This window comes from Kogia breviceps, chromosome 16, assembly GCF_026419965.1.
Source record: "Kogia breviceps isolate mKogBre1 chromosome 16, mKogBre1 haplotype 1, whole genome shotgun sequence".
NCBI classification, from domain to species: domain Eukaryota; kingdom Metazoa; phylum Chordata; class Mammalia; order Artiodactyla; family Physeteridae; genus Kogia; species Kogia breviceps.
In genome coordinates, this window is record NC_081325.1 from 75938517 (window position 1) to 75961762 (window position 23246).

Sequence of the window (23246 nt, forward strand, 5' to 3'; positions counted from 1 at the left end):
AATCAAAATGTGAGAATTATGATCTTTTTCTTCTATCTATTTACTACTTTTGTCTCAGAACAGACAAGCCTATTTTATAGTTTAAACAATTCTACATTGTTAATAGCATGGGTTATAATTTCTCAAAACGTTCCTTATTTCATTTGGCTCAGTTATTTATCTGATTGAGAGATTCGTTAATGACAGAGCACGTTGACTAAAGCTCCCCACATATGCAAGATATATTTTTTCCAGGAAGTACTCTAATTCCGCGCACACTTTGCAACCTGAATATAGAAAGCACATCACACACAGTATCTTATTTAATTATCATAAAATCTTCATGAACTAGAAATGGAGAGTTTTTTTACTTCACTTTTAATCTGTTTTTACTCCATTTTATAGATACTAAGATAAAAGTTTAAAATGTCCTCAGAAAGGGTCAAATAGAACTCAGCTCTGTCTCAGATTCTTGGTTGTAATATTTTACTAGGCATATTTTTCTAGGATTACCTTGTCCTGTGTGTGGTTTCACTATTAGGTGATTTATTTCAAAGGGAAGACAAGCACTTTTCCTCTCCAGAAAGTAAACTTTTAGTTTTTTCTGGTACTAATTTTCCCACTTTAAGATACAGTTTTGCTGATAAGTAAGACCTATAATTCTCGTGAAATCAACCTACACATTATTGAATAGTGGGAGAAATGCAAAATTTGCGTAGAAAACATTGAGGTCTATTTTTTTGGATCATCCTCATACCAACAAGTTTTCTGATTACAGAGGAAAATCCAATGAATCTTAAAGCATCCTGCCTGCCATCGGGCCAGCAGCTCCCCTATTCTGATTGCGTTTCTCCTGAGCCCTTACAGACTTAATAACCCTGTCGCAATGGCGCAGATTAACTTCACATGGCGCCTTCTGCCCCGATGTTCCATTCACACTGCTTCACGGAGCACGTCAGAGCTGCTGTAAATTCCCACCATATGCTGAGGTCAAAAGAAATATTTGAGTTCCCCATAGGTGGAGCTTGTTAATTGATTAACTTTTAAGAATGTGAAAAGGAACCATGGTGTTTTGCATATTTGACTTCGTAATGTTACCAGGAGCTAATTATTCTTTGCAAGTTGTCAGGTGGCCACTGAATGGAATTCTAACCTATGTTGCGATCAACAGTGGGAAAGAAAAGATGGCACCAGGAAGATGGATGGAAAACTGCTGTGAGAACAAGAAAAATTAAGAGTCATTAGAACTGCTAAAACGTTTTAGTCACTAGAGTTTTGTGAATTTTAGGCAAGATGGCTCTGACCATCATAACCCAACCCCTTGCTAATGTGGTTGCCCTTGACCTTGACCTTTTGTTCCATGGCCCCAAACCCCAGCTCTCTCATCCTCTGGGGAAAAGAGCCCCCAGGAGCTGGTCCTCAGCTCCCGCTGGTCCTCGGCTGCATCAGCTAAACCCCCTGTGTCCCCCTGCTTGGCAATGATGTCCCTTCTCCACAGCCAGTGTCCTGGATTCTCATGACCTTCCTCGAGGCCACTTTGCCTCGTCATCTAAACCTCAACTACTTTCTCTCCTAAAAAACCGAAGCCACAAGCAGTGGTTCCTCCACTCCCTGAGATGCTTCTGGCCATTGGACCATATTAATCACCTGACCCAAATGTGGAGAAAGGCAGTGTCCCTTCACTGTGCTCCGAGTCCGAACCCTCTTCCTTCCTCGGCAACTTCCTTCTCCCTTTCTTTCAAAGTTTTTTCCAGTCTTTATGTGCTTCTGCCTCAGCTTATAAGCTCCTGAAGTCTCTCGCGCTCCCCACCTATTCCACTGGGCTGTTTCATTTAGACCCCTCCCAGCCAAGATCAAGGACAAAGAAGTCCTCCCAGACCCTACATCCACACCGACAGAGTGTGCTTCTAGCCCACACCATCCTGTCCCTCGCTCCTATGGTCTCCTTGCTGTTAACTCTTTCTTCATCCCTAAAATGTTAGCATCTCCTTTCTAGGAAGCTCACCTGCCTCCATGGTTTAGTCATCTGCATGTTGATGACCTGCAGACCTTATTTTCTAGTCTTTTGTGAATTTCAGACCCTTATAGCCAATTATTTCTTGGAACACCACTTGAACTTCAGCAAGTTGTTCAAAGTGAACACAACTGTGAGAAAATACAACCTTTCTCAAAAACACACTCCTCCTCTTGGGACGCCTCTCTGGATGAATGAGGTCCCCATACACCCTGCTTCCCCAGACGGAATCTTGCGAAGCGTTACTGACGCCTCTCTTTTCTCCTCCCCTGTGACCAGCCAGGCCCCTCCTCCCAGCCATCTACCTCTCCATCTCTTCTGCCTCTCTTCCCTGCTGGTCTCTCACTGGGTCCACTGGCTTCTTCAGTTGCCTCATCTCTTTCCAGGGACTCTCACTGGGCTACGAGAAGATTCTTTCTGAAACTCCAATCTGCTCATACCTGTTCTTTGCTTCAAGAACTTCGGGACAGCCCATACCTTCCAAGACATCACGGAAACTCTTCTGCAAAATACACACAACTCTGGCTACTTGTCTGACCTCATCACCCACGGCCCCTCTCACTAGAGGCTCGGATTTGGCTGACCTACGCGAGTTCCCCACATACGTCACGCGTGCTCCAGCCTCTGTGCCTTTGTAGGTGTTGCTGATTATTCCAGGGACACCCTTGAGTCTTGGATTTGCTTGGGAAGACCTTACTCAGGTGTCAACTCTTGGAACGGAAGCCGCCTCCCTGCCCCTAGCTTTCCTCCTTGTCCCCTTCCTACACTCTCAAAATCAGGCCAAGTTCATCTCTGTTATTCTGCTTCCATACTGCATCACAGCTGTGTCTTCTCTTGTCTCTGCCCATGGATACACTATCTTTGCTCTTGAGCCTCCACGGATGAGTTCTTGATCCTTCTATCCTCAGCTGCTAGTATTGTGTATTTGGTAGGTGATTCCTTTGCATTTACTGAATGAAAGGAATAAATCAATGCATTAATCAACCATTTCGTAATTAAAAGATATTGACAAAAAGAAATAATAAATTGCTCTAAATTTAAAATCCTTACTACAAATATTAATTACAAAGCATACAATAGAATCTGCCAAATTTCTACATGAAATACACAAAACACTTGTGACCTTCTCCGGGAAAGGGTGCAGCTCAAGTGAGAACTAAGTAAAACAGTGTGAATACGTTCTGGTACAGCAAGAACTTTTCTTCCTTCCGGAAACATCATGTGCTCTTATGGACCAAAGCCTTATAAACACATGGGGACACAATGTCCAGGTGATTTCCATTATCCTGGAGACCAAATATGGCTGAAGTGACTTTTAACCACTGGGGTTTGACCACGCACCCAGCCATAAAGCTATGTGCTTTTCCTCCTCACAGGTATTTGAGCAAGACCCTTCGAGAAGAAGTATCAACAGCAGAGCATTCTCTGAACAGGGAGAAATTCGCTGTCTGGAAACAAGCCCTGAATGTAATTGGCTTCAGTAACTTGGTGAGTCATGCCATAAATATTCCACCGAGAAAATCAACCCTCTACTAATTTATAAAAGTCATTCATTCAAAACACTCCTGTGCTCCTGGAGTTCGCATGCGAGCAGGGGATAGACATAAACAAGAGTATGCTCGGGGCACAGGTGCCCTGGAGACAGGCAGAGGACGGGCTGCCGTCTTCAAGGAGGTGGTGGAGACCTCTGCCCGTTGGAACCATGTGAGCAAAACACATCAAAGAACTTTGCTTTGACTCAAGAGAAGACTGGCAGATCAAGGGAACTGTTTACTGCCCAGAATCACTTTGACAAGTGATCTAGTCACCTTATTACACTATCTTCTTCAACAACATGATTTAGTTTTCTCATTCTTAAAGAATTACCAAATACCTGCCAGCATTACAAAGCTGAAAAGTACTATTTAAAGGGTTTAAACCCAATGCTGTGCGGTGGAAATGTCCGTGATTCTGGAAATGCCCTAGGTCTGCGCCGTACAATGTGGCAGCCACTGGCCACGTGGGACCGGGGAAATGGAGTTTTAATTTTTCTTAGTTCTGATTACTTTACAGTGAAACAGTCTTGTGTGGTTCGTGGTTTCTGAATTGAATGGCGCAGGTCTAGAGAATAAGAGATAGGAAATGACCTAAGCCTGAGACTTCTCACATTCCCACCAGTCTCTTTCCTTTACACATCCTCTCTGTGTCCCCTCATTCAACGTGGCATCAGTTTGAATTACAGCCAATTCCTCTTTAGCGATCAATGTAAGATCGCGTAGGGGTAACGTTGGTATGCCCGGAGTTCAGGAGCCCAGTTTTAGCCACAGATTTAAATATATATATATATTTTTTCCTTAAATCAGTAAGTTGGTTGATTTGGGTCTTTGTCTTTTCCCTTGTCCCCATGGCTCATGGGGCAGGGCGTGGGTGGAAGGGGTGCGAAGGTGGTGAAAAGGAAAGGGTAAGGAGGTGGGGACTCACCCTAAATGAATTAGCTCGGGGCCTTCACCCCGGCCTCACCCGTTCAGAGACTGGATGGAATTCCAGGAACGGGCAACCATGTGGTACTTCGTTCTTTGCTGCTCTGCTCGTCCCATCTCTGTGTTACTGTCTTTCCCTAACTCCTACCCGCTTGTACTGTTCTGTCTTTGCACTTGCTACTGTTGTACTCTTTTCTTATTGTTTTTCCCTTCCTCAGTGTCTGAAATCCCTGCTTCCTTATGGGAAACTGGGATATAGACCTGGGTAAGGAACCATTCCACCCAAATATCCGTTGCTTGGAAACCGGGCTTTAAAAATCCATGATTGATCCTGAGAGGCAGGGCAAGTAAAATATACCTTCCCCCTAAGGCGACGAGTAGGGAATTTAAGTTCTTTGGTGAAAGAAATATGTGCAGTTAAGCAAACGATGTGAAGGTGGTCACTTCATCCTGATCCTTTGGGGTAGCTGGGACGGTGACAACTGAGTCCACACAGGAGGAAAAGGTCATGTCCCATAAGATTGGGAGGAAGGTATTTCTGGGCTGGCAAGACCCTTGAATCAAAGCTTATGACTGTGGTCCTGGGAGATCTGACCATAAAGGTGCCTCCACCCTGTCTTCCATCATGGACACAGAAAAGCAGCCCCTGGCCCTGCTCAAAGAGCAGCTTATCTCTACCTGCCTCTGTCGTGGTATCACCACACTGTAATCCGTGTTCGGGCTACTTTTCATAGCTCTGCCGACTTCACTGAACTGGGGGATCCTTGAGGACACAGCGAAGGTTGCTGTCTGTATCCAGAAGTACCTGTCTCCTAGGGCACTGGGACATTTAATGAGGAGTTACTGGATTTATTAAAAAAAAAAAAAAAAAAAGTGGACAGGGAGGTGTCAAGTAGCCTAAGATGCTCAGAAAATGTTATTCAGACAAGCACAAGTAAATACAATTAGAGACACTAGTTTGTGATTTGGAGGTTACCAAAAACATTTCTAAGTAATGCCACAAACATAGAGTATTATACCTGAAAATTACAGATTATCCTTTTCAAAGCTCTCGTTTTAAGGTAATAAAACTGTACCTTGTCCTGAAAACTGAAAGTTCTAGAGGAAATTCATAGAAGTCCCAATGGCCATATTGTGTCAACTGTGTATTTATAAAGCAAATGAGAATTGTTCTTAGGAAAACTTCCACAGACAGGAGCGTTTTCTTCCCAAATTACAAATGGGGAAACTGGAGATTTAAAAGGTTATGTCACTTGCCCTAAATGAGGCTTAACCACTTCTACTATTGATAGCGTAACACTAAATATTTGTGATTCTGGGGAAGTACCTTTTACCTTACAGCTTTTCCTTGACTCTTTATTCTCACCCCCAAATGACTGTCCAAAACCAAATGTGAGGTCTAATTTCCTTCTCTATGCAGGGTTCCAGGTTCTCGGATATTCTTTCAGCAAACACTCTCATCCTTCCTGCTAACATCCATGTTATTTCTGAGTTTTCCTTAAAATACCTTTAAAAACTAGCATTTTGTTTATTTCGTCATGGATGTTTTCATCACAGCTCCATTCATTTTCCAGCAGAAATGAAAAATTCTGTAAGCATAATAGCAGTTTATTTCAGAACAGAGAGAACTAAGAGGCGGACTCTGATGCTCTCTGAGGAAGCAGCCACGTGACCCTGAAGTTGGCTTGGCCCCTGGTAACAGTGCTGCCAGCCCTGGGGGGACACGTGTGAAGTCCGACCCCATAAGTGATGTCCAGCCAGTCAGACCATTGGCTACACAGCCGTTCACGCTTCATCCTGATACTTACCCAGAAACCGTTCATTTGTATCAGAACATCACCACCTCAGTCTCCCGTTTAAGGAACAGAAAAGTTGGCTGCGAGAAGGAACACTGAGTTTCCCGATTTTGATTTTGAGCTAGAGATTGGCGATTCTCTAACGGGACATTCTGGGTCTGAAAAATCACAGCCCCCCATAGCACGCACATCATTTTTTAAACCTCCTTGGAGGTTTCTCAAAGGATTGGTCTTTGAATCTTTCTTCAGAGCAGCACCGCTCATCTCCTCTATTTCTCAACCGTGTAGGAGGTGGAGAACGTGTGTGTGATTCTAGCGGCCACGTTACACCTTGGAGACCTTCGGTTCACTGCTCTGACCGAGGTCGACTCCGCCTTTGTGTCTGACCTCCAGCTTCTGGAACAAGGTCAGTGGGACAGATCCAACAGTAACCTCATTGATGTGCAGCTTTGCAGGCTGGCCAGTGGATGGCGACACAGTACAGGAAAGTCAGGTGGAATCAACCCTTTTTTGCTGGAGTGGGATTCAGTGAGGGCGGCAGAGGGGAAAAGAAGAACTGTATCCTCTTTCTTCTTCTTTCTTCTTTCTGGTTATGTGAATGAATAAGATGTACGTTTATGTCACAGTAACAGTGGTGATGCTTCGGCACGTAATTGGGTTTCTTTACATCGTTCTAAGTATTCTCCGCCCCTCCCCCTCTGCCATCTCGTATATTTGGGGAGCATGTTATTAGCTGAACATTTAAACAGAACACAGTTACTTCCCTTTAAAGATCTTGTCACAAGCCCCTCTCTCCCTTGAAATTGCCTTGTCAGTCACTCCCTGGGTTTTTGAACGCGCCTTAGAACCACAGGTTGCCGTGACCAGCATTATCTTCGCCTGATATCAAAGTAATTTAACCAGGAATCGGGAGAGAGCATTCCGGGGCATTTGTGAGGGCAGGAGGGAGAGAGTCCTGCAGTGAGTTAATGCAGGAGCCCTGAGAACTCACTAACATTTCGATCCCTCTAAGCTCTTTCTCTAGCCGAATCTGCCACTTGCAGTGGTAGTTTCGTTTCTTTAATGCACACATTTTCTAATGGGTCTATACAAACTCCTCAGTTATAAAATACCATGTTCTCGCTGTCAAAAATATGTATTCACTTTATGCTTTCGTTTAGTGGCTGGAATGTTGCAAGTATCGACGGATGAATTGGCATCTGCTTTAACAACTGATATCCAATATTTTAAGGGTAAGTTTCTCTGTACTTTGCCTTTCACCTCTGTGAAAATCTTTACACTGTTGAGAGGCCATTCTGATGAGCTGGTCACCTTTTTTAGCTAGTGACTCCTTTTAGACAAATAAAGTCATCAATCCAAGAGGATTTATTCAATTAGAACATTGGATGCGTTTGTGTATGTGGTGCCAGGCTGCCCTCTTCTCTGAAGGGCATCCTTTTTCCTCTTCCTCATCAGTCAGAATAAGAGCTTCCATTTATTGGGCACTTATGAGCTGAAGGGAATTGTGGCAGGTGCCATAAATGTTGGAATGTTTAGTTCTTACAAATTGCTAAGGGGTGGGCTTAACTATTTCCATTTTAATGAATGAGAAAACCAAGATTCAAAGAGGCTAGATAACTTTGGACATGAAATCACCAGTAAGTGGCACGCTTGGAATTAGACTCTAATGCCACCCGCCTACCGAGACGGCTCTCTGTGCTGTAGGATCTCCACTCAGTGGCAAGAGGAGCGCCTTTCCCAAGTGCTATTCACTTTACCCGCTCTAAATCATCGCCTCACCAAGCCGCCTCTTTATTGTAATTCTGAGGACTCACCACCCATCCGATATCTGTTTTCCCTCAAAATCACTGCTCTTCTTACCTTCTGTTCCCAGTGGCCCTACTTGCAGGTACTTGGTAGGTGGCTGGTAAATTCGGCCTCAACCCTAAGAGTTCCCTTTCCCTGTTCCCAAACTTTATGCATCTCCCCATATTATGCACCGAGTAGATCAGCCACAAGCCTGTTCTACCCCATAAACACTTATTCTCACTCCCGTCCCTTCATTTCATCACCACTCCCTTAAACTATCTTTCGTTACTTAGATGAGGGCAAGAGAATCTGGGTAGTCCTTCTCCTGGCCTTATCCCGCTTGACCTTCCTTCCGCACCGCTTCAGGAATAAGCTTTCTGAAATGCAAATATGATTTTCATCCATGGATAACAGCCTTTAAAGGACACTCCAACCCCTTGAGAGTAAATATCATCCCTTTTGGAGGTCCTGAGAGGCCCTTTATTATTGGGGCCATACCTCACTTTTATGCTTCATCCTCAGCCATTTTCCCACCAGTGACCTTGCATCAAGAAATACACTTTCTTGAAGTTCTCCAAAGGTGTTATTCTTCCTCACGGCTTTTAAAAAAATTATTATTGAAGTAGAGTTGGTTTTCACCGTTGTGGTAATTTCTGCTGTGCAGCAAAGTGATTCAGTTATACATATATATATATATATATTTATTCTTTTTCATATTCTTTTCCATGATGGTTTATCCCGCAACATTGAATAGAGTTCCCTGTATGTATTATGTAATAATTTGCATCTGCTAATCCCAGACTCCCAACCCATCCCCCTCATTACTTTTTAAAGAAACATTGAACTCCCCATTAATATCTGTAATTTAATATATCCAGGCCTCCCTCCTTACTCCCCAGCCATGTGGGTGAGAACCCCACCATCACGTTGGCTCTAGAGACCTCCATCCTGTAACATCACAAGTGACACCTGCTTTCACCGCCACTTCGTGTGGTTCCATCTCAGGGGCATTGAACTCATGGCCGCTTGACTCTTCACGAGCTGCTGGTGCTTTTTTGTTTTTCGTTTGATCTCAGCTTGCCTCAGAGGTGGTTCTCCTTTACCTGTGCCTCTGTTGATTGACAGCTCACTAAGCCCTCATTTCCCATGGTCAGCATCCTATTACCGGACTCCCTGTGGGTTGAGTTGCAGTGGTACCCAGGTTGGCCGAAACCATAGAATGTGAACTAGATTCTCACTCCCTCTCAACTCTCCAGCATGAGTGCTGGCCTAGCCTCAATCCCAAACCATCTTTACTTATTTTCTTTCTTGGTTTCTTCTCTAGTCTATTCGCCACTCAAAAGGTTATCGCTCAAGACCTCAGTCACCAGCCCTTTGAGAATAGCGTAGAAATTTCTACCTTAAGGCCCCATCTTGCTCCCAACCTCCTGACCCCCACTTTGGTCAGCAGGATCACTTCTTTGAAAATATTGAAAATGTAGCTAATTTTCCAGATGCCTTGAGGAGGACTCCGCGTCCAATGCAGTGAGCCATTATCAGAAAGCTTGTTAAGAGGGCCCTGCAAAGAGTCCGTTCCCTCACTGAAAGGAGATGATGCAGGCTGCCTGGAGGTCAAAAGCTGTGGTCAACATCTGCAACAAATAAGAGTGAAGTGTGCATGGCGCTCACTGTAGAGAAATGTGTTTTCGTAATGACCGGCAGAGACTTTGTTTATTAGAGTCATAATATGTTTTGAACGTCTTCCGATGTACGTGGATGTGGAGGGATAAATAGGAGGACACAGCTGGGTGGCTTCTGAGCAAGGGAAAGTGTTGTGCTTATGCCTCCTCCCCTTCCTGCTCTCCCAGGAGAGATGGTCACGCGGCGACACACCGTAGAGATGGCTGAATTTTATCGGGACCTCCTGGCCAAGTCGCTGTACAGTCGTCTGTTCAGCTTTTTGGTGAATACGGTGAATTGCTACCTTCACAGTCAAGAGGAGCCCAGCAGGTAGGTGTGATGGACGCTGGTGATTACGGGGGTTCCCACAATAGCGACTTAACTAGGCTCGCTCTTAACGATGCTTCATAATTCCGGGTCCCCCATAGGTTAGACTATCATTAAAACATTTCATTTTAGCGCGATGATTTTACTTCAAGGATTTGATTGACTAATTTTAAGGGATTTAAGCCCCCTCTGCCCATACGCACACCCCTGGATAAATTAATCAAATCGTCTCTCGTGCATAGAGACGCAAATGCATTCTCTCTGGACTGAAGGCATCTATGGCCTTTTAATCACCAAGAAGTATAAAAAATGTATAAATCTGGGAAGAAGACAGTTCAGGAATATGTAAAGCACTGCAGTCCGTTGAGAAGCCCATGTCTCTCTGGAAACAATCTGATGATGTGTTCCAGCTCGGTAATTCCTCCTGATTTCTTCACTTGTTTTGTGGATTATTTGATGAAGCATCTCTATGGCGACCGTTTTGACTCTTGGCCTTAGCCATCTTTAAGGAGCAGTGTTTCAGGGCTGTTTGATCATCTAAAAATGATAGATCTTCTTGGCGTCGTGTCAGTGGAAAACGTTGTTAATATTCCTGTCTCCAAGAATGACCTTGGGCAGGGCAGGCCATTGGGAGCAAAGCTGCATCCAGAAGTCTTTGCACGTCTGCTGGTCTTTGAGTGAAACCTCTTGAGGATTTCTTTGTTGTCCCTACAGACTTCACCAAATTCCGGAAAACGGCTCCTTTTAGAGGTTACTTGGAAAACATTAGGACTAGTATGTATTAATGGGAAAGTTCTTAAATAAATACAGATATCTCAGAAGATTTCAAGGACAAAGGCGTACTAAATTCTCACTAAAATATGCACATAAAAAATCCACTGCGCATTGATCAGCATGTTCAATATATAGTCTGTGACTTGAGGGTCGCTATAGCGTTACCTATGTTTTAGCAGATATACATTGATATTGGATGTGGTGAGGAGTCTGGATTTTATTATTTCTTACTCTCAATTTGTGATTTCCCTTTAAATATGAAGATTATTCACAGAACAGTACTAGTAGGCTAAGACTACCAAATTAATCTTGTATAAAATCATTGGCAGCTCTGCTGAAGTTGACATTGAAAAAATTAACAAATAAATCCAGCTGCACGTAAAAACTTTTAGAAAATTTCCATTTGCCATTTAAATCTTACAGAGCCTTAAATTATATAAATGAAAAAACTTACACAGAGTCAAGATTTTTGACTGCACACAGAGAAAATGAAAACATAAACCTTGGAAAACACATTACTTCCCTTTCAGTGAGAATATTGTGTCAATGTGCAAATTTACGATATGAGTCTTGTCTTTATGATTCTTTACTAAGCAAATGAATAAGGATAAGAAGTATTGGAAAATTAGAGGTGAATTAATGTATCATAAGTTGAACTTCTAAAAGACAGTTTTCTCATTTGAGTCATAACTCCCATGTTTTCTCCTCTGTTTCTCCCATGGGTCACCCAAACCTGAATTTAAATAAAACAATGATGCAAAGAAAGGTTATTTTTGCAGTATTTCTAATTCACGGAAATTCACGGAGAGCTTGAAGATTTGCAGATTTACAGACCCATTTCCTAAGTCACAGAGAAGTCTCAAAATTTGGATAAACTTAGAATAGGCTTTTATTGTTTATGAATCCCCAATTTCTTTTGGAAATTTTATAATTGTGTTAGAAAAGATTATATTAAAAAATATATATATTCCTATGATTAACATGGCAGTCGCCCTTGATGTTGATGGGAGATATTTTTCACACTACGTAATTTTTGTAAAATTTTCAAGAGAGAATAAATATAAATAAGATATACTCTAACAAGTTATAAAAAGAAGACAAGTGAAATTTAAGCAGATGACATGTTTGTTCTTAGAATGCTGGGTTCATTCTCTGGATTATAGCAAAATAGGTACAATATAAATAATGTTACACATTTAAAAAAATTCTACTTCTTCTACCTGGATTCCAAATAGGTTTATCATCCTTGTGATTGTGAAATGAGATAGAGATTCTTACTAAGGTGTAGCAAATAATAATAACTTAAAAATGTTCAAATGATAAATAATTTTTGCATCTCCTAAAATTGGACCTGTTTCACAATTGCTGCACTTACATTCCCAGGATTGAATTATCAGTGTTAAATTTGAAAGCATTATTTTTCCTGAATCGAGATGTTCAGTGGATTTTTTTGTGTAAACTTGCCTATTGCAGAGGCACCTGTAAGTTAAGAGAGTCTTGGACAGGCAGAGGGGTTGTGGAAACTTCGGGAGACGTCTCCAAATGCCTTCAGACACAGAAACCTACAGTTTATTTTAACTCATTTTCATCATGAGTTCTGACTGCAATGGTTTATATATATGGGGACACCTGAGAAATGTAACCTATGGAACAATCCCCTTTTTATCATAGAAGCACCCTAACAATAAGTAGACTGAAGGTTATAAACAGATGAAGTTTAGGAGGTAACTCGCTAGAGGGGTATTGGAGATACACGTTATTTATTCATCCATTCATTTATTCATTGATGGCTGCATGATCTGAAATCCACATTTTTGGAGAGCACAGTTTGGCTTGCAAATATAATACAGTAAATAAACTGAGTTTCAAGCATACATATGGAGAGTTTTTTGTTTATCACTGAGCCTTCGGGGTCTTACATATGCTTATACTATATTACATTCTTTTGATATTTTAGTTGAGCTAAACATAAACATGTTAGTAACTTATGATCAATTACATTCCGCTTCAATGAATTATGGAAACTTTGGGAGAGTTCTCCAACTGTCTTCAGATACCAAACCCTATGATTAATTTCAACTCATTTTTATCCTGAGTTCTCCTGTGTCCAAGCCTGTTCCTTTGGACGGCACCTGATTGCAAGAACTTCGGTTGGGTTCCAGGACTATCTGAGAATAAAAGAGGTCACACAAGGCTGTCCGCACTGTGCCTGACACAACCCGAGTGGTTTTGCTACGGTAAAATCTTCGTGGTCATATGGCTGGAAAGAAGGCTTCCCAGTTTAGGGCCATTTACTGTGGAGAAATGAGGACTGAGGAAAAAATGCAGAAGGAGGCCGTGGTAGAAACCCGAGATACAGTCCAGCCTCTTCGTTTTCTGTTGCTTCGGTAATCTCGGTTGTTTGGAGACTAGCAGATAAAGGAAATAATTTGTTCTTTAAGAATACGAATGCTGGGCTTCCCTGGTGGCGCAGTGGTTGAGAGTCCGCCTGCCGATGCAGGGGACGCGGGTTCGTGCCCCGGTCCGGGAGGATCCCACGTGCCGCGGAGCGGCTGGGCCCGTGAGCCGTGGCCGCTGCGCCTGCGCGTCCGGAGCCTGTGCTCCGCAACGGGAGAGGCCACGACGGTGAGCGGCCCACGTAACACACACACACACACACACACACACACACACACAAAGAATACGAATGCCGCTACTCATGTACACTGCTGGGTAGTTTTGTTTTAAAATTCACATATCGATGCAGTGATTTAATTCCTGAAATCATCAGTCGGATATTTTTGGCATCTTATCCTGTTTCTAAATTCACATGGTTTAATTATAAGCAAATGATTTTGTAAGTCAGTATGGAATGTCCTAGGCATCCAGAAAGATTTCCGTCAGCTTACTGCCACGTGGCGCGGGTGTTCCACAGCAGTCTGGCTGAGTCATCGTAAAGGATGGAGATGTCAATAGTGGTGCCTGATGTCTCACAACTGACAACTCACTCTCTGAAATGAGACAAAAGTGCCTGTGCAGTAGGATGTGACTTTAAGGTCCTATCGGGGTGTCAGGCGAGCACGGTCCTCTGCAGCATCTGACAGCATCAGATGCATCAAAACGCATGTAGCGAATCTGCACTGGGATCGGAGCAATCAATTTCATATTCCTATTCAGAAAAATGGCACTTCTTCATAGGTGAGACTTGCTGTTCGCTCTTAATTAGAGACAACAAGTGTTTCATACAGGGAAAGGGTAAGGATAGCCTTGAAGAATCTGAGGCTGGTGTAATCTGTTGGGGAGTCTGTATCTGGTCTAAATACTGCCTTCCTGAATGGCAGGCAAGGCTGATCTCTACCTTGATGCTCTGAAATGAATGTAAGGTGAATTAGCCGGGTTAAGGGGATTTATGGCTTAAGTTTTCATTTGGGAATTCTCTTGAGTTTTGTTCTACTGAGAATTCAGTTTGTACACTATTCGTTATGAATAGTTAGTGGTGTGTATGCGCGTTTGTTGAATTTCCAAGGATTTTAAACAGAAGAGGGTGTTTTGCTGTATATTATATTGAAATGATGTACAAGTTTCTTATGATTTCCATTTGTTCCTTATTGATGCAATCAGGTAGCACTTAATGTACTTACGGAATGTTATAATGTATTTGGACTTTTTTTTAGGTCAAAGTCCAATTTGAGAATAAACTCACACAGTTTTCCATATAATTTGGGGGACTTATAGACTCTCCCCTCAAAGAAATAAATGTTCCTGGACTGTATTAACTTCTCAATTTGTTGATTAAACAAGTTAATAAATTCTGAAATAATACCGCCAATGTGTTTCATAGTCCCCTGGTAGTTCTTGAGGTTTTTTAAGTCAAATTATTTTTTTTGTAATTATTTTGTTGTTGACCTTTTCTTAAATAGAAAATGGTCTTTTTAATTTTAGATAAAATCTTTGATTTTTAAAAACCTACACTGAGATACCACCTGATAGATGAGTAACGTAATAATTTTTACTACACTAATATGACAGTAAGAATGTTAATCGTTTTAAGATTATTTTCAGCGGATTAGATTTGCAGCTCTAACCGAGAATTTGTCAAGGATCTCATCCATTAGAGACAGGAAGTCAGTATCTTAGTGTATGAAGCTCTAGGGGCCTGAAGATGGAGCATCGTCCTCTGCACTGCAGGCAAACCATCAAAAATATCTCCTGGATTATGGTTTATACCTACACTGCTTGCATAGATCACCTATAATACTTTACCTAGCATCTTAGGACAGTTTTTGAATTCCATCTATAGGTTGTTTTTGCTTTTTGTGTAGGGGGATTTGTCATGATTTCTGTACCATCTCGTATTTCCCAGGATGAAAAAGCCTGAAATGCAAATCAAGGATGTGTGTGTATGTGTGTGTGTGTGTGTGTGTGTGTGTGTGTGTGTGTGATTATTTTCTTCTTAAATTATTTAACCAAAAGGCTTTTTAAAAAAAGTCAGATGCCATCTATGACTTTTTAAAAGGACTAGGTTGTAGCCATAAATAGTTATAAATGGTTCTTATGAAAGTATAATTTGTTTTATCTTTTGCAAGGAAATGAGGTCCGTCAGGTTAACTCTTTGAGTTGAAAATTTGAGGATTAATCTCCTCCAATGGTGGCAGTCATTGGGCGCATCCCAGGTGATGAAAATCGCCCATTATTGGGACTTGAAATTCTCAAAACGACCTCAGCACTTAAGCCCCCCAGTCCGAATCCCACCCTGCTTCCTTATAGATGGTCACCTTCGCCTTAGCTGAGGGCCCACCGTCATTCTCTCCAACAGGAAGCGTTAAGGTGAGCGGTGTTTCCCTCCTTCCTGAGTCAGACAGTGAGGAAAGATTTTATTGAAAAGAAGCCACGCGATTTGTCAGATGTCTGCATCCCCCTACCCCCAACACCGCCCTGCCAAATCTGTAACGGAACCTGTGTAGTTGTCACCTAACTCCAGATTTAGGGTATTTTTTACTCCCTGTGACTGTCCGCATCATTGACTAGCTGGTCTGTATGAATTCTCGTTAATTCAGGGCGGGGCTCAGTGGGGCTCTCTGACCACTGCAAAACAGAGGGATATCAAAATTAAATACTTTTGCCAAACCACACACCGCTCTCCCAGTCCACTCAAGGAATCTCAGTGAGGGAGAGTTTGTAATGCTCCTCAGGATTTCAGAGGCTGCAATAGGATAAGAAACTGTCTAAATGGTAAACCGGGTGATTAAGAAAGTGAAGTGTTTAGAAAATGTCTAGAAATTAAATGTTTTTTTCACTGTTATTTTGATAAGAAAATTAATTTCCCAAAGAAAACATCTGAGCATATGATATATTTAACATCACTTGAGAATCCTAAGTAAAATCTCTGTCTCTCATTCGATATATATTTTATAAACTGTTATTGAAAGTTCGAAAAAGGTCATGGAGATGTTCTGTCCTCATTTCAGACACAAAAGTACCAAGTGAAACCTGAAGGAGTAAATAAATCTGTGTAAATAAATCTGATTAAAACCCAAATATTTACTTATTAGTTTCAACTTTCCCCCTTAGCACTTAACTAAAATGATTATAAGGATATAAGTTCTTTGATGGATATTACAAGTCAAAAAGGAAGATAATCTAAAAATTTATACCAACAGTCCATCCATAATTAAGAGTTGGTAAAATGATATTTTGTACATTGCCTTATTAATTATAATGTAAAGTACTTAATTCTTAATAAATGAATTTGTATCATTAATTCCCAAATGCCTTATAGAAATACTAAAACAGCTGCTGTGCATTTGTGAGAAAATGAAAATAGACATTCAATTTTTTTCCATTTATTGTGTGATATCTTTCTTCATTAACTATTTGGGGGGGGGTGAAAGATTTAATAATCAAGAAGAGTACAAAGGGTTTTTTATAGGCAAGTCTTACCTATTATCTACCACGATTAACATTTGTCACTTTTGCTTCTGATTTTTTTTAATGCAAAAGAAATAGAAAATTGCAGCTAAAAGCTGAAGTTACTTTTGTTTATCTACACAAGTCGATTCCTCTCCTTCCTGCCCAGAGACAACAATATCATCAGTTCTGTGTAAATTTTCCACAGTTTTAAAAATTAATCTAGATGTTGGTGTTTCATAACAAGTATGCAACACTGTGAGTCATTAAAGAATTAAAGAAATGCTATCATAGAGTACATTGTACGCTATACTTCCCCTTTGAACCCCACATAGTTTTTGAGATTTAACTATATTGATACATACTGAGCTAATTAATTCTTTGTAACTGCTGCACTAATTCCCCTGAAGAGAAACCACAATATCCTCATCTATTTCCTCTTAGATGGACACTTATGTCTGTTTTCATTTCAATTACAGTGTCACATCCTGAGATATGTGTTTAGAATTATCCCTGGGGTATATATTTAGTAGCAGAATTGTGGGGAGAATATTAATTTGCATTTCCCTGATTACAAGTGAGGTTATACATGGCAATGCAGATTCTACACTGCCCGGTGGTGATGTGCTCATATGTGTACGGTGATATTTGTTCAGTTATATACAATGACCTGACTTTAGGGACTTACCTTAGACATTCTTTTCCTATTCCAAGGTCATCTTACATTTTTTCCTAAACCTTTAGATTTTCAATACATCGGGAATTTATTTTTGTTTTTATGAGAAATTGATATAATATTATATTTTAGATGGATATTCAACTATCCCTATCCCATTTATTAGAAATTCTTTTTCACCTCCTCCTGATGTTTAATCTATTTGACTAAAACTGTATCAATAATATATTGTTTTAATAAGTTTTCATAATAAGTTATTTTCTTATTTGTTTTGGTTATCTCTGGATCTTTATTTTTGCATATAAATTTTATAGTCATTTTGACTTAGTCCATAAAAGAAATTCATTTGAGATTTTGATGAGAACTACATTTAGAGATTAATTTGGGGAAAATTGGCCTTTTTAGACTGTTGATTCTTTGCTTCCATAAATATGATCTATATTTCTTTCTGCATACATTCTTTTATTTCTTAAATATGTTTGTGTTTTTTTTATCAATTTCTTGCACACTTCTATTTGATTATTTTCTAAGTACTTTGTACTTTCTCTTGCTATGATGAGTGCTATTTTTCTATTATATTTTAATTTGTTTATTGGGATACTCAATCTTGAGTTTCATATGTTGATCTTATATCAGGAAACCCTGCTGACTTTTCTTATTAGTTCTAATAATTTTCCTGTGGAATATCATAATGTAAATGATCATAATTATCTTTTTTGTCCTCCTTGTCATTTATGTCTTCTATTTCTTCTTATTTTATTTCATTGGCTAGCAGTGCCAATACAATGTTGAAAATTTGTGGTGATAGTAGATATTCGTGTCTTGTTTCCCAATTAATGTAATACCTCTAAATATTTGTCAGTAAGTAATCTGTTTATGTAGAGTTCCAGTAGATAATCTTTGCTAAATGTTTTCAACCATAGGTTCGATGCTGTTTCATTGAATGTTTTTCTTTTATCTATTAAGATTATTTCTCCTTTTCTTAGCTTATGTGGCAAATTTCATTGATGTATGTTTTTTGATGTCAAATAATTCTTCATTTTTGGTGTAAACCCTATTTGGTCATGATGAACTAAATTCAATTTTCTAGTCATTATTATGGATGTTTGCATTTATTTTCATTAGTGAGATAAGATTTTATTTATTTGTTATACAATCTTTTGCTATTACTTCTATGTTAAAGAGTAAGCTGAGAGCAATTCTGTTTTTCTTCTCTTCTAAAATGGTTTGTGTTAAATGAAGATGATAAATGCCTTGAGTGCCTGGTGGAATTCTCCCTAAAAAGTTTTGGGGAGGTGAAGGGAGAATTCACCTATGAATACTATTCTAAAATTTATAGGTCTAGGGCTTCCCTGGTGGCGCAGTGGTTGAGAATCCGCCTGCCGATGCAGGAGACACGGGTTCGTGCCCTGGTCCGGGAAGATCCCACATGCCGCGGAGCAACTAAGCCCGTGAGCCATGGCCGCTGGGCCTGCGCGTCCGGAGCCTGTGCTCCGCAACGGGAGAGGCCACACAGTGAGAGGCCCGCATACCGCAAAAAAAAAAAAAAAAAAAAAAAAAATTTATAGGTCTAATCAGATTAATCAGATTATTTTCTTTCTTTTTAAAGTCATATATATTCTAGAAAGTCGTCCACTTTAAGATTTTAAATGTATTCAACTAAATCACAGTTTTGTTTTATTTATAATCCTCCAATCAATATCTCTTATAATTCTAGTTTGACAACTTTACATTCCTGACATTCTTTATTTATGCCTTTGCTCCAGTATCATTGGTAAATCTTGCCTGAAATTTGCCTGTAAGAATTATTTATTTTCAAAAATCAATTTATTTTTCTTGTTGTCATTTCTCATGTTTCTGTTGTTTATTTTCACTAAGCTCTGCAGTTTTAGGATACCCTATTTTGACTTTCTTTGAAATTTTCTCCTTTTTTTTTTTTTTCTGACTTCCTGACTGGAATGTTTGTTTCATACTTTCTGATGATTATGTTGACCCTGAGCCTATAAAGTATCTCCCGAGTACCTCTTAGTGCATTCCAGGTGATTTATATGTAGCACTTCCTTTGTTTGTTTAGTTCTAAATATTTTGTCTTTATTTTTGTTTCAGAGATGAAATAACAAGGCAGTTTGTCAGAAAAATAATGTAGCACACCATGTTTTTCCCTCCTTCATCCAAATTGGGGAACTTTTTCCCATTAAATAATGATATTTCTTTGATTCTTATGAATATGGTACGAGTGACTTCTATTTCTGCATAGACATTTAAACCATGATGCTTATTGTCATGACAACCAAAACTACACAATTTAGCAAAATATCTAAGACAAAACCTGCTTTTTTCTAAATAATTCTCCTTCTGCTTCATTTCGTTACCAAAACACCCATATGTGTAATGACTTCCTAAAGAGCTAAGAACCTTTTCTCTGTAATTGCACATTTGTTTTTCATTTTTTTGTGAGATACTTTTTTTTCAAATAGAAGGATCCAGAGAAATAAAAAATATGAGAGGTTTACCAAAGTAGCATGTATATGATATTACTCAAAAATTAAATATTACATAATAAATACAAAATGATGGTTAAAAATTTACCACCCTTATTATAAAAATTACCACATACTATGGACACAATAATGGTTAAATATAAATATTAATCATGATAACGTGATAAATTGTTTCAAGAATAGTGCAGCTTATTGAACCAATGAAGAGCTACGTATTTTTCCCTTAAGTGCATGTTTTCAGGCGATGGGAGGAAAAAAAGAGATTTCTTTCAGATCTATGAGAATATGGCATTTTTAGTATCAAACAGTAGTGTTTTTCCTTTTTGATAATGGCTATTATGCGATTTGCAAATATTATTTGAGAGTCAAATAGATTCAGTATAGTGTGTAAGAAATTCAGTGATTTATAAGGCTAATACAACCCCGCGAGCATTCTTCTCTAGCTCTTTCTTGAGCCAAGAGTGTAGAGGCTAACGCTTGTATATTTTATACAAAGGATAAAATTCATCGCATTGCTGGCCATGCCCACGCTCTTGTTTCATTTCTCACTGGGGAAATGCATTTGGCCTCTTTTCAACCCCCTGATACCCTGCCCTGCTGAATAGACTTAACCAAATCTGTATTTATTATGCTCCTCTGTGCCTGTCGTTTGAGTGTAGTGGCAGTTCTGCCAAAATAAATAACACCGCCATGCAGCTCAGAGATGAGAGCAGGGTGTCCCATTCTGGGTCTTGGTGACCCTGCCGCTCCGTGAAGAAAACACCAGGAAGGAAATGTCAGTCCCACAATTTAAATATTGTTTGCCTTTTCCTAATATAATTTTCTCATTGAGAAGGATGGGCTTTTCAACGAAAGGACATTTTTAGTTTTTGGCAGCTGCACGCTTTTAATTTTTCTCTCTTCACGTACAGTCTTATTAAAAATACATTTTCCGGGCTTCCCTGGTGGCGCAGTGGTTGAGAGTCCGCCTGCCGATGCGGGGGACGCGGGTTCGTGCCCCGGTCCGGGAGGATCCCACATGCCGCGTAGTGGCTGGGCCCGTGAGCCGTGGCTGCTGAGCCTGCGTGTCCGGAGCCTGTGCTCCGCAACGCGAGAGGCCGCAGCAGTGAGAGGCCCGCGGTAAAATCATTTTCCAAGCAGATGGGAGAAGTGGGGAAGGTGCGTTTATTGTGGTTATTGTTTACTGGATGTTACCTGTAAATGAGCCGGACTTTGAGCTGGAGATTATTACACTTAATGTTGACATTAGCATGAGGAAGGAATTATTGTCTCCCCTCTTCAGATAAGGAAACCAGAGTTCAGAGAGGTTGAGTAATTGGCCCAAGTCACACAGCAAGGAAGAAGTGGTAGATTTGGAGTATGAACCGCACTATGTCAGACTTGAAACCTGAGTTTCTCCAAAAATGTCTCTCACATTGAAACGGTCAGAAAGTGATTTTAAAAAGCATAGTTTTAAAGCTACATTTAAAAAATATAAATGGTTTCTTTATTTCCCCCCAAAATTATTATTTAAAGTTTAACATATCTATATATCGACATGTCCCTGAGGGTACGGTTGTCCTCTGTTCTTTGTATCTGTGTCTCTAGCACCCGGCAGAGTGCTTTGCAAAAGTAGGTGCTCAGTACATATCCATTCAAAAGGTGAGTGAGCTAATAAATAAAAGTAGTTAAAAGCCACTCTCAAGTGAAGAAGTGTTGGTAGATTGCAAAAATGGCCCCAGCTGCTTATTCTCTGCATCCATGCCCTGTCCAGTACAGCTTTGACGCTTCTCTTATCAAGAGTTTAGGTCTGTTTTCACTTCCTTCGAATTTGAGCTGCCCCGTGACTTGCTGTAGCCGAGAGGATACAGCAGAAATGATGATGTGGCAGCTCTAAGGCCTTGCCCTAGTCTAGGATCCCGGTCGGTGCCACTGGCGCATAAGCCCGGGGCACCGTGAGCCAGCCAAGAGCCGGGCACCCCCAGGGCATTTAGCGGAGGAGGTTATCCCGGACCTGCCACCCCCCTCCACCCCCCCGCCAGGCCACCCTCGCTGACAAAAGCACTTAGAACCATAATAAGTACTTCACGTTTTGGGGCACTGAGTTTTGGGGTGGCTGGTTACCCAGCAATATCCATTTGCTGTAAGTCACTATCTCATTAATTAAACTTTGAGCCACAATTTAACTGTGAGCACATATAGTTGAAGGCGATTGCTGGAAAGACAGGTGTCCATTTCATAGGTGGTTTGTGCGATTCTGAGATGATCTCCCATCCCAGCACTTACACACTCTCTCTCCATCATCTTCTGGGGGGCAGTAAAGTCACAAACCTTTGGGTAATGAGAATTTATGATTTTCAAACCTTGCTATTAAATTGCAAAGGTATCCTGAAGTGCTCTTTAAAATCTTAAATAGCAGAAACCTCATAAAGAGGGGAGGAGGGCGGTGTATTCAAAGAGAATTATTATGAAGGGAGAAAAGGAACCCTATTAAGAAAAGCATGATAATTTTGCAGTTGTGTAGCAAATCAGCAGGGTGTATACCTTAAACTTACACAATATCGTATGTAATTAAATCTTAGTGAAGCTGGCGAAAAAAAAGAAAAGCATGATAAGTGAAAAATGAAACAGCACTTTTTACTGTAGTTTACAACTAGTGGGTTGAAATGTTAGGTAGATCTCATGTTTTGTGTATGTGTATGTATGTTCAAGTACATGGTAGTTAAATTATGAATACAGCAACTTTATCTTTTAGCTGGGTTTTAATTTTTTAAAAAGGGTGATAGAAATCAAGAGACCTGGATTTCTATTCTGAGCCTGACACAACATTAATGAAATTGTTAGTAAGACATTTAGGTCTTGTGAATATTACTTTTCTCAGTCTCTGAAACTGTGATATTCACATTTCATTTACCTACAAATGGAGCCTTGGCTTATCTCTCTGGCTTGGTTTTGCCTTCAGGACCTGTGAGTCTATGATTCCTGGTCAGGGTATTTTGGAAGGTGTCAGTCTCATCCAAATACCTGGTGGCTCACTGCTTTACGCCAGGGGGTGAACCCCGAGTCAGCCCCCTCCAGCACAAGTTATGCTAAAATGCATCAGGTTCAATGGATCCTTGAGTCTTAGTAGAACTGGTAGTACCACTATTAATAGGTGAAATTTAAAGGCTGCAGATCAGATCACACCTGCAAATTCTCACAACCATGCCTGGCTTAGTTCACCCCTTCCAGTGGCTCTAGCCTAACAAGACCAAGCTCCAGAGAAGGTCAGGAACTCCAGGGCGGGTCAAGACTTCTGCCTGTGTTGCAGGCCTCATCCACGAGTGTTTGTGGCAATGCATGGCTGGCTTTCTCTGCAGAATCGCATGCGCCTGCTAGCACTTGTCCACCCGTTCACATAGGGCTTTC

General features: G+C 40.6%; 1 protein-coding gene across 6 annotated transcripts in view; it reads left to right on the forward strand.

Annotated features, from left to right (window-relative positions):
- MYO16 (myosin XVI) overlaps nucleotides 1-23246 on the forward strand; it is a 537770-nt gene that overhangs the window by 325309 nt on the left and 189215 nt on the right. For all 6 annotated transcript variants that reach the window (XM_067016255.1, XM_067016250.1, XM_067016252.1 and 3 more), the window contains 4 exons: nucleotides 3370-3481; nucleotides 6537-6654; nucleotides 7409-7480; nucleotides 9884-10025. In XM_067016255.1, the coding sequence (XP_066872356.1) occupies nucleotides 3370-3481; nucleotides 6537-6654; nucleotides 7409-7480; nucleotides 9884-10025 (444 nt within the window). The remainder of the gene's footprint in view (nucleotides 1-3369; nucleotides 3482-6536; nucleotides 6655-7408; nucleotides 7481-9883; nucleotides 10026-23246) is intronic.